Source organism: Nothoprocta perdicaria, unplaced genomic scaffold (genome assembly GCF_003342845.1).
Source record: "Nothoprocta perdicaria isolate Ctin4 unplaced genomic scaffold, notPer1 scaffold_28, whole genome shotgun sequence".
NCBI classification, from domain to species: Eukaryota; Metazoa; Chordata; class Aves; order Tinamiformes; family Tinamidae; genus Nothoprocta; species Nothoprocta perdicaria.
In genome coordinates, this window is record NW_020455510.1 from 5,679,794 (window position 1) to 5,690,405 (window position 10,612).

Sequence of the window (10,612 nt, forward strand, 5' to 3'; positions counted from 1 at the left end):
TGCTGCCAGGACAAACCCCCAGCTCTCCAAGGCTTGGGACTTCTTCATTCCTGAACACTTGCTGAGGAGCTGCGGATCCAGGAGGTTTCGGCGACAGCAGTTCACAACAGCCCACAGAAAGATGTCAGTGTCTTCAGGTAAATGTTTTATTAGTGTTACAGCAGGGTCAATACACACAGCCCCAAACACTCCAACATTGCAGCTGCTGCTGTTCCGATTACAGAGCCCATGCCAGAAATGTGCACCAGACTTCCCTGCGATGCTCCGAGGCTATCGCAGGAAGCAGGTGGTATCTGAGTGGCAGTTTTGGGCCTGAAAGCCTGACAGCACCAACCACAATTCCATTTGGGAAAGAAGCCAGCCTTGCTGCTAAGGGAAGTGGCTCTCAAAGGGCGGCGCGTGGGTTTAGCAGCCACTGCTGCAGCTTCAGGAGGTGAGAGTGGGCCTGGGGTGGTGGCCTCCCCTCCCAGGGCCACCCGTCCCGGCCTGGGTGGCTGCACGCTGTGAACCCTCCCAGCTCAGCACATCCTTCTCTGCCCTCAGGAAGAGAGGGCAGGTCTATCATTTGAGCTCCCTCCCAGGCGTGCTAAATAGAGAAGGATTCAAATGTAAAAGGGTAGCATTTGCCAGGCTGCCATTTGGATGAGAGATAGTTAGGCCCCTCTGTTCTCAGTGTGTGATTTACCTTTGATCTGGACCTGGCACGCGCGTTCCTCCCCTAAGGCCCTGTGCAATGGCAGGGATGGCAAGCTCCTATTAGGCCAAGTTTTGCCTCCACAGCATTCCCGCACGTCCACCCGCACGAGCGCCTGGAGTCTGTGCCGGAAAGGAGCTACCCAAGGGGAAAGTTTTGCCGCAGGTCCCGCGAGAGACGATCCCAGAGTCACGGAATCCCAGGAAGGCTGAGGTTGGAAGGGACCTCTAGAGATCATCCAGTGCAGCCGCCATGCTCTGCCCAGGGGGAATGCAGAAGCCTTTCTCGCTATTCCTTGTGGAGGCACCACACCAGGGTCTGGCCCACGCCTGTCATGCTGACCACGCGGTAGCCGCAGCTCTCCAGCTTGTCCAACACTATCCGGGGCGCGTCATTCACATAGTACTCCCAGCTGCAAGCAGGCGAGAGAGGAGCCAGTGAGATGAGGTGGAAGAGACGAGGGTTTCCTTGTGCAAATGACTCTGGCATCACTAATAAAGGAGCGTAGGACATCGCAGTGACCATGGCTCACTCTGGGCCTGCCCAAATGATGGGCTTTTGACTAGGTGGCAGAGGCCAAAAGCCATAGCTTGCAAACCCGAGGGGAAAGGCTGGGAGGAATGAAACAGTCACTGAAATTGAAGGGCGGTTTGGGAATTGGTTGACCAAAGCCACGTGTTGGCTGGTTAACTGGACTGAACCTGCAGCTGAGGGAGTTCAAGTATGTATGATTGGGAATACATAGAAAACGTGAGTACTGGCTACAAAGCAGGGAGGAGAGTAGGGTACAGGCTTCAAACACAGCATCTTTGGCAACTGCAGCACAGAAACAGCCTGAGCTTTTCCTTGAATTTCTCTGTTCCTGGGAAGCTGCAGATCTGAGAGCTCACAGGGCCTTATAGCTCCGTGTTATCAGACTGTGTTTACTGTTGCTAAAACCTAATACTAGTTTACCTGACTGGACCATGGAGTAGGAGAGCAGCCCAACACAGGCACAGAAGGGGCAGCATTAGGTTGGGAACAGCAGACCCCCAAATGCGGAGCACAACCCCAAGCGCCGGATTTGGCAGCCTTAATGTTCTTTTAACACAGTCTTTTTGGCTGCGGCACTTAAACAGATGGGATAAGCCTCCTAATTGTGGAGCTCTTAGATGACTCACAGAGCCAGATAAACTGCTAATGATGGGACACAGCATCATTAGGGATGTTGTTTGGGCATCGCAAAAACGACCCTTCTGACTTTGATATGAAGCATGGACCTCCAAAAAAGACCCCAAAACATGTCCAGACAAGGTTGCTATTGCTAAGATTGCCATATATTAATGGACTGGTGAGTATTTTTAAAGCATGAAATAATACTAACAAGTGATTTTTTTTTCTCTCTCTCTCTTTCTTAAGACATTGCTATAATTATAGATGAGGTTTAAAGATAATATATATTATTACAGGTGCCTTTGAACTTAATGCTTTCTTTAAGAGGTTTTTCACATGTGCTTCAGATTCACATGTTGAAATTTGTAAATATTATTCCCATTAGGCAGAGGAAGGAACTTAGGCGGGGTTGGTTACCTGTGGGAACATAAAAAACCCTTAGTGGCTGAACTAAAATCAGAAGGAAGGTTGGGTTGCCCAGGGCCTTAAACACAAGCCCATGTTGAGTGAAACAAAAGATCACGTGCAACTCGTATCAAATACAACATCTCTGCAACCATGTGGGCTGCAACCATATGGCTGAAGCAACATGGAGAGGCCATGAAAATTTGAAAAGTCCTTCCTTGCAGCTAAAAGCCAACAGGAGACCTAAAAATCACCTGAGAGTAGACAGGACTTGTGCACCTGCACATTGTAAGGACGAGGATCCAGCTTTTCCAGGTATGCCCAGGTGAGCTCGTGCTACACGTGGGGAGGGGACTGAACTGCAACACGTGTATACTCCAAATGCAGCTGTTTTTGGTGACCAGCCAGTCTCCTCCTAATGTGCCCGGTTGTTCTTCCAGCTTCCTCAGGGATGCTTTTTGACTACGTTTTGGAGAGCAGCTAAATGAAAGTATTAGCAGGTGTCTCAGGCCCCAACTCCCAGCATACAGTAAAGAAGTAGCATCTGTTTTCATTTCAGACCAAGCAGTGTTGATAGACAACATAAGAACAGGAGATGCCTGAAACAGTGTCCAACAGTCATCCATCCATCCACCCATCCATGCATGGATAGATGGATGGATGTGTGGATGGATGGATGTCTACTCAAGCATGCACACTGTGCCCAGAAGAGTCTCCTCCTCCGCACCCAAGGTGTCCCCCTTGCTGACAACCAGAAAAGAGCAGGCTGCTGTGGAGCCCGGTTCTTCCCTTCCCAAACCCAGATGTGCCTGGGCTTCCGCCCCGAAGTGGCAGCAACGTGTTCCTGCACGCCAGCAGCTGGTGGAACTTGATGAGGTGACATTTGCAGTAGCTAGTGGCAGAGCTGCCTGACAGGATTGCTTCTCTCCCTTATTACCGGTGATTAAGTTGTTCATTTACATAAGATAGTGCCCCAGCTGGTCTACACCACTTAGACCTTTACTTTCATGCTCGTGAGGAGCTCATCAGGTCAGGTTTTCAGAGCCAGAGTGCTGGGAGGGGGGACAAGATTGGTGGCACCAGCTGAGTTTCCTGTTTTTGAAGCCCCCCTTGGAGGTAGGTGGAAGGAAAGCCTGCTAGGAAGGGGTGCTAAAGGAGGACAGCAATCCGTTTTGGGGAAAGCTTTGCCCTTCTGGCTGTGCTCTGCCAGGAAAGGCAGCTCACCGCTGCCGTACAGAGCGGCCCCATCCCTCAGCAGGTATTTCCTCCACCTCCTGTTGCTCAAGTGCAAATGGGGAAGATGTGCCACAGAGATCTAGAAGAATTACCCTTACTCTAATTCCCATCATACCAAGAAGCAGGTGGGGCCAATTTACCAGCCAGGCTCGCATCCCTTCTCCGCAACAGAAGTAAAATCTTTATAATTCTGCACCTCCTCCCTGACTGTCAGGACAGAGAATAAAGAGGCATTTTATTTATCTTTCCCTTGCCTTCTCTTCCCCCTGAATCCCAGAGAGTTGTTCCTATCCCTCAGGAACCAGCAGCACTTTTTTCTTTTTTCTTTTCTTTTTTAGCCCTTCCTCAAGCCTCGCCTCTTATTTATTTGTTTATTTCTTCCTCCTTGGGTCTCTCATTGCATAACTCCCTGCGTGCTGCTGGGCTCCTCTTTGCAGGCAGCTGCCTGAAGCCGCTGCTCCTGCCAATCCTGGTGCCGCCCACGGGGTTGGGAATAGCAGCGCGGAGACGGCTCCGCCGCCAAATCCACCCCGGCCCTGCCAGGCAGCGAGTGGAGTGACAGGAGGGCTACGAGCTCAGTCTTCCTGCAGATGCAGGTGGGCGGTGATGGCCTGAGTTGGCTCTTGGAAGGATTTCTCTTCATCAAGGGCCTTCAACTCTTTTATTTTTCTCTTTTTCACTTGCTCTCCCACTTATTCCTTTTATTTTTTTGTAATGCAGCAGGAATCAAGGACTTAGACCTCGATGTTTGCCAGGCTGGTCCTGCGTGGGTGGGTTTTCCTGGTCCAGCTGATAGAAATTGCAGAAGAGAGTGGGAAGGAGAGGTCTCCTTCTGCTTAATGCCTGGTTTTCCTCCTACTCCTTCTCCACACCATGGAGCGAGTGGGCAAGATTCAGCAGAAATCTGTCTGCTCGCCTCTGTTGTTTTAGTTGATATTTGGGGGTTATTTTTCTTTCTTGTTTGTTTGTGTTTGGTTTTGTTTTCGTTGTTTCCTCTAGAAAAAAAATGAAATATCAAGTGGAAAAAAAAAAAGTGGGACAAGATGTAAAGAACATTCAGTAATGTTTACAAGTTGCACTCTGCTGAAGGAGGGTGTCAAACTCAGCGTGGGCAGAGATGCGCAGGGACATGGAAAAGCGTAAAGCGTATGAGGGTTGGATGGGGCAAACGGGTTGGTGTCAGGAGGGGAATAGGGAGTAGCTCTAATTCTTCAGCCACAGGCACTCAGTAAAAGGGAGAGACTTCAGATGAACCACAACAGGGATCAGACAGTTTGGGGGTCAGCTTGTGAGGTGGCCCGGCAGCAGAAGAAGACAAGTCTACACTCAGCAAACAGTTTGTACAAACACCTCAAAGGGGCAGCTTCTACACACAGTTCGCCCTTGGTGAAGGGTATTTTGACTCAGATTGTATGAAATTTTTGAAAATTGCCAACCAAACCTATTAAAAGGATCATCAATACAACCCACTCCCAGAGGTGGCCTGTGGATGAAGAGCTGTTGTCGATGTGTTGCTCTGTGTCACAGGTAATTCAGGTCTGTGAAAGTGTTATCCAGTTTTTCTATTCATTGGCAACCTAAAGCTGAGCTTAAAGGTGGTTGTGCAGTTCAAATTTGCTATGGTGGACAGGCAGGAAGCTCTGGGGACACTGAGGAGAGACAAGAGCATGAGATGCATCACAGGAACACTTACAAGTGGTTACCCAACATGTTTCTCTTTGTAGCCCCCAGGTAGTTCATCAGGTTGGGATCCGAATGTTCATCTCCCACCATGGTTGGGCCGACCTCCTGCGGGGAAATGCAGCAGAGCACCTGAGCAATGTTGTGCAGCACGGCCACCCCCATGCCCTTTCCCTGCTGGTTCTGGTAAGAGGTTGTCCCTGCCCCACAGGGACCAGCTTTACTTCAGGACCACTTCTGTCTAGGAAACGGCAGTGTATGAAGGATATTGACAGCTCTGGAAAGTCCCAGTCCTAAAGTCATGTACTGGTTGCAGGTACAACCTGGGGCAAATGCACTGGGAAGGGAGCAGTTCCTCAGAGGAATGAAGTTTCCAGTGCCATGTTTCACATCTCGCTGATATCTAATGCAGGTTCCTCTGCTTGGCACTGGGGACCCGTGTTGCTGCGTCCCAGCTCCAGACAGAGCCACCTGAGTGGCCCCCAGACAGGACCTTGGTGACCTGCTCCCAGAGAGCCACCTGCTGGCTGAGCTCACACTGGGCCTGGTCCCACCATGGGATGAGGTGTCTCATATCTGTTCACCTTGGCCTGGCAGAGCCTGGCTTTGGGAAAGGAAGGGGGATGCACCAGGGGGTGGAACATCAGGGGAACGTCAAGGAACTACCAGTGTCTCTCAAAACCTGAGGGATAGCAGAGGAGCTGGGGGTAGATGATCAGGAACATGAGTCATCTGGCCCTCTAAGCCATCAGGGGGACTTCCCACATGTCACAAGGGGTATAAGACGATACACGCCTGCATCATGGGACCCACAGCTCGCCCTTCCTTTCTTGATACTAATGTGGGTGCTCGGATAATTCCTGAAAAAAAAGATGGGGCCAAACTCTTCTCGGTGGTGGCCAGTGACAGGACAAGGGGCAATGGGTACAAATTGAAACACAGGAAGTTTCATCTCCATATGAGGAAGAGCTTCTTTACTGTGAGGGTGGCAGAGCCCTGGAATAGGCTGCCCAGAGAGGTAGTGGAGTCTCCTTTTCTGGAGGTCTTCCAAACCCGCCTGGATGCCACCCTGTGCCACATGCTCTAGGCATCCCTGCTTGAGCAGGGAGTTGGACTAGATGGTCCCTGGACGTCCCTTCCAACCTCAACTGTTCTGTGATTCTGTGATCTAAAGCATTGCAAAAGCCAGCCCTGCACCCTGGAGCAGTGGTTGCAAAACCCGGGCTCTTTCTGCTCCACAGGCTCTCCTGCAGTCATCCACCCTTCCGCGCCAGGGGGAACCATCTATCTGGCCCCCGAAGCAGGCGCAGCAGGATGGGAAGCGGCGCACTTGGATCTGAGGTTAGTTTAGCCATAAAATGGGCCGGGGAGGGAGAGCAGCACAGCTCAGCTCTGTCACCACACACAGCACAGAAACCAGAGAGCTCGCAGCTCTCTGCATAGAAAACCTAAGGTATGTGTGTTTCTTAGGAAAGCAAGAGGTGAGGGCCAAACCCTTTTCTCCCAGCCCTGATCAACTGACAAACTGCAGGCGAATCAAGTGTGAGCCCAGAGCAGAGCCAGACTAGAAAGTGTTCAAGCAGCTCCACTAATCACTAATGTATTTTGTGAGCTGTGTGGCAGGCAGGCACGCTCCTACAGTCAGCAGTCTGGAGGGCTGGAAAAGATAGAAAGGAGCAGAGCAGGGATGCCTTTTCCTAGTCTAGAGCCTGGAGTTGCTCTCCCTGTAGAATTCCCAGCTCTTGCACTCCAGCCAGTCACTCCAGCTAGAGATAGGCCGTGCAAGAGAAAACAACCTGTCCAACTCACACCCTTCCTCTGCCAGGAAAAGAAAGAAAAAAAGGGTGGAATTTCAATCACTCCCTGCCAGGACGGGCTGCTCTCAGCCTGGCTCGATATCAGGTTTAAGGTCAGAACTGTTTGCTCTGTCCTGTTAAAAAAGCAGAGGCTCCAAAGTCTTTGGGGGCCTGTTAGGGAGCCACATTCCCACCTGGGCTTGCTGCCTATGGGAAAGGCTATTGCATCTCTCCCAAGTCCCAGTCCTAAAGCACAGGTTTCAGGCACAACCAGGGGAAAAAAATACACTGGGAACATCTCAATATCCCTCCAGGGCACATCTCCTCCTCCTATAAACCTCAGGCTCACTACTCGCTTAACAAAATGATTTTCCCCAGCCCACACCGCCGTGGTCTCCCTGTCACATTAACCCTGCTAGCCAAAGAAAAGCTAACCTGAATTGCCTGACCATCCTATTTCTGGGTGATCCCAAGCCAAGTGGTTTGCCCACACAGACCTACTTCGAATCAGTGTTTTCAAGCAGCACTGTGGCGCTAGCAGATGTGAAAGCAGAGTATTGAAATTGCCCCTGTTTCCGCACTGGGGGAATGTTTTGGATGCATGTAAAGGAAGATGTTCTTCAGCTGTGGCAGGCACATCCCACAAAGTGCTGCCAACGCGCCAGCTGCAGTCAGCAGTGACTGCCCTGAAACCCCGCGGGCTGTGGGCAGCAAGCAAGAACTAACGCTCTCTCCTTGTCACTGTACCACAATAAGAGGCTCTCAGCCTAGTTCTCTGAGCCTGCACCGAGGGCAATGGGATGAAGGAAGGCTGGACTCGCAGGGCTGGCGGTGTCCCCATGTGTCCCACCCATGCCACGCGCAGCCGTTGCCCTTGGGGGCGGCCGGCTCTGCTCGCCCGGTCCCCGCACCCTCCACCAGCCCCGCTGGGGCGGACTCACCATGCGGATCTGCGTGCTGATGAGCAGGTAGGGCATGGTCCCGCCGCCGCTGTCACCGCTGCCACCGCTGCCACCACTGCCGCCTCCGCCGCCTCCGCCTGGTCCACGAGGGGCGGGATCCGGCCCCCCGCTCCGCCCCAGGCGCCCCCGGTCCTGCCCGCCGTGCAGCTGGGATATTGGAGCCCGCCTTGGTCTCCAGCCAGAGAGTCCGAAGGGTAGGGTCCTCCCCTTGCAAAGCATCTGTGTATTAAAAGGGAATACATACGTGTTTATATATATATATGTGGGTGTGTGACATAGGCATCACAGTAGCACTCTCTCCCTTGAGGTGCAGGTAAAGCCCCCCTGGAAGAGCACTCCAGGCAAAATCTGGGCACTCTTAATACACGCAGCATGTTTTATTCGTCCCAGGGCGGGGGTTATTTTCTTTGTTTGGTGCTGACGGCTGCCTCGTTTGCCCCCTGCACAGGGAACGGAGAAGATGGAAAGGGAAAAGCTGCCTTGGTGCATTTTCCCTGCAGCTTCCCAAGCGGCAGCTTCATCCATCCCCAAGGAACACGGCTGCAATGAAGTGGTGGAATGGCCCAAAGCAAAGACCCACCACAGAGTCACTAGTTTGGTCCCTTGGGGAGCCTCCCGTAGCGGGGTTCCCTCATGCATTGAAATAAAGGATGTGAGGAAAAGCCAAGGGGATGTTCCCATTAGAGCCGAGGCCGGGCTGTGATTTACTGCAGTCTTCCTCAGTGATCTGGGAGTTATTTCTCCCCATAAGTTACTGATCAACAGGTTCCGGAGAGAAAGTTAATGTTTGCTCTGACTAATCTGAGGGAAACGCTCTGACCAAGAGACCGTGCCAGCCGTTTGCCCGCTTGTGGATCTGTTTAGACCATTTCCATGCTAAGGACCGTCTTCACAAGAGCCCTAGTGCTGGAGAAGCCCAAGCTGGTGAGTGTCTGTTAAAAACACACCTGTTGGAGTTCAAAGTTCTGGGATCTCTTCGGAAGTAAAATGGTTCATAAATGTGAAATTTTGCCCTTGCTGTGTTTGATGTAGGAGGATGATCACTTGGCACTGGCTCCACCAGTGCTTAAGGCTGCTGTCAGACACAGCCTCGCCTGCTTAGGGCAGAGGGTGAAGCAGCGATTTTCAAGCACATACATTTTGCTGTCACATATGAGAAATGAAAGACTTTGCCCTGTGGAACTGAGGATTAAACCACCCTGAAATGGAAACCATCTGGGCACCAGGGTTCGCATTAATAACGCTCTCATCACAGATAATGTTTGTGAAAAATAATAGGTATCTTTGCAGCACTTCTCTGAATCAGATATTATTATCCCTATTTTCACAGACGGGAAAGCTGAAGCTAGATGATGTGCCTAAAACTACACGGTGAATCAGCAGGAAGATGATTTTATTTTTTTGGCCTGGAATCCGAGTTCCTCGTGCCTCAGACAAGAGGAAAGGACAAATGTGCCTCCATCCAGGTGTGATAGCATCAGGCTGCAATGACTGTGCAGGAAGCAGCGAGGAAGAGCAGGGACGCAAACAGCCTGGCAAAGCAGCCAGGAAGATTATGTGGGTATCCGAAAAACCAAAGAGTGAGTGGATAAATGGGAAGGAGCTACAAAGAAAAACACACAAGAAACTAACTTGTCTGGAAAGACTGAAATATACGTGTTTTTCCTGTCAAAGCACGCTCCTGCTTTCAAATATTTACCATCTCCAATATTTCAAATATTTACCATCTCTTTTTAGCCACTTTACAAACACTAAGAGGTGCCCAGATTATCCATAGCTTTATCGGTCACAGGTGTATAAGAAGGAATACTGAAGGGAAAAAAAAAAAAAAGAGTTTGAGCTTAACGTGAGGAAAATTGCCAAATGATGCTAACATTCAAGTAAAGTTGCAAGAGAAACAGTGGAGGTTTATTTACTAAGGTCTTTAAAACAGGTTTGACAGACAGCATGGTGTGAATCAAGACAACATTCTGCAGTGACAAATAATAATAATAAGAAAGGACTATAATATCCAGTGGGACTTGAAGGATTTTACAGTATTGCAGGATTTTAAAATGCAGTTGTTTTCCGATGATGTAAGGGGCTTGAGGGGAAAGAACAAAGGCCCTGGGAGAGCAGCTATCATTTTTGGAAAATCTTTCTTTCAAAAAGGTTGCTTTTATTACTTCCTCACACTAGCTACCTGCATGTCAAGACAGGGAAGAACTGCAATAAGGCTTTGGTGTGTAATTACTCAGATATCATCTTTAATATCCGCCGGACGATGAATTCTTGCTGCCACAAGCCACTGGCTTCATTCTACTGAGGGCAGTAGGGTTGGAAACAATAATTGAGCCACACACACCAAAAACCAGCCTTTTCTATCCTTTTCTACACCAAGGTTTTATCACAGTAAAAATGGCTTTCACCCAAGGCACCCTCAGCAGCAAAACAGTCGGAAAAGGGCTGAGGTGTTGGGTGGCTGCAAGAGCTGGGCTGGTAAGGTGGTGGTTATGAGGGAGCAGTGGTTATAAGAGTGGTGGTTGTGAGGGGGGAGATGGTTGTGAAGGGGTGACGGTTTTGAAGGAGCGATGGTTATGAGGGAAAGACAGTTATGAGGGAACGACAGTTGTGAGGAGGTGACGGTTTTGAAGGAGCGACAGTTGTGAGGGAAGGACGGTTGTAAGGGGAGTGACGGTTATGAGGGA

At 50.4% G+C, this 10,612-nt stretch overlaps 2 protein-coding genes across 2 annotated transcripts in view; one reads left to right on the forward strand and one right to left on the reverse strand.

The window, feature by feature from the left end:
• Positions 1–138: 138 nt before the first annotated feature.
• Positions 139–7,940, reverse strand: GCHFR (GTP cyclohydrolase I feedback regulator). Its single transcript, XM_026041177.1, has 3 exons — positions 7,905–7,940; positions 5,181–5,275; positions 139–1,106 (listed from the first exon to the last, which is right to left on the reverse strand). Exons 1-3 carry the CDS (start codon positions 7,938–7,940, stop codon positions 983–985), a joined length of 255 nt encoding a protein of 84 aa, XP_025896962.1. The 3' UTR covers positions 139–982.
• Positions 7,941–9,480: 1,540 nt separating this feature from the next.
• Positions 9,481–10,612, forward strand: part of RMDN3 (regulator of microtubule dynamics 3) — an 18,262-nt gene continuing 17,130 nt past the window's right edge. Inside the window, exon 1 of the mRNA XM_026041105.1 lies at positions 9,481–9,505. Coding sequence (XP_025896890.1) covers positions 9,481–9,505 — 25 coding nt within the window. The remainder of the gene's footprint in view (positions 9,506–10,612) is intronic.

Coding starts and splice junctions, on each gene's coding strand:
- GCHFR (XM_026041177.1), bottom strand. CDS start 7,940: ATGCCCTACCTGCTCATCAGCACGCAGATCCGCATG. Junction 5,276..7,904: donor TCAGCACGCAGATCCGCATG/GTGAGTCCGCCC, acceptor ATTTCCCCGCAG/GAGGTCGGCCCAACCATGGT. Junction 1,107..5,180: donor AACATGTTGGGTAACCACTT/GTAAGTGTTCCT, acceptor GCCTGCTTGCAG/CTGGGAGTACTATGTGAATG.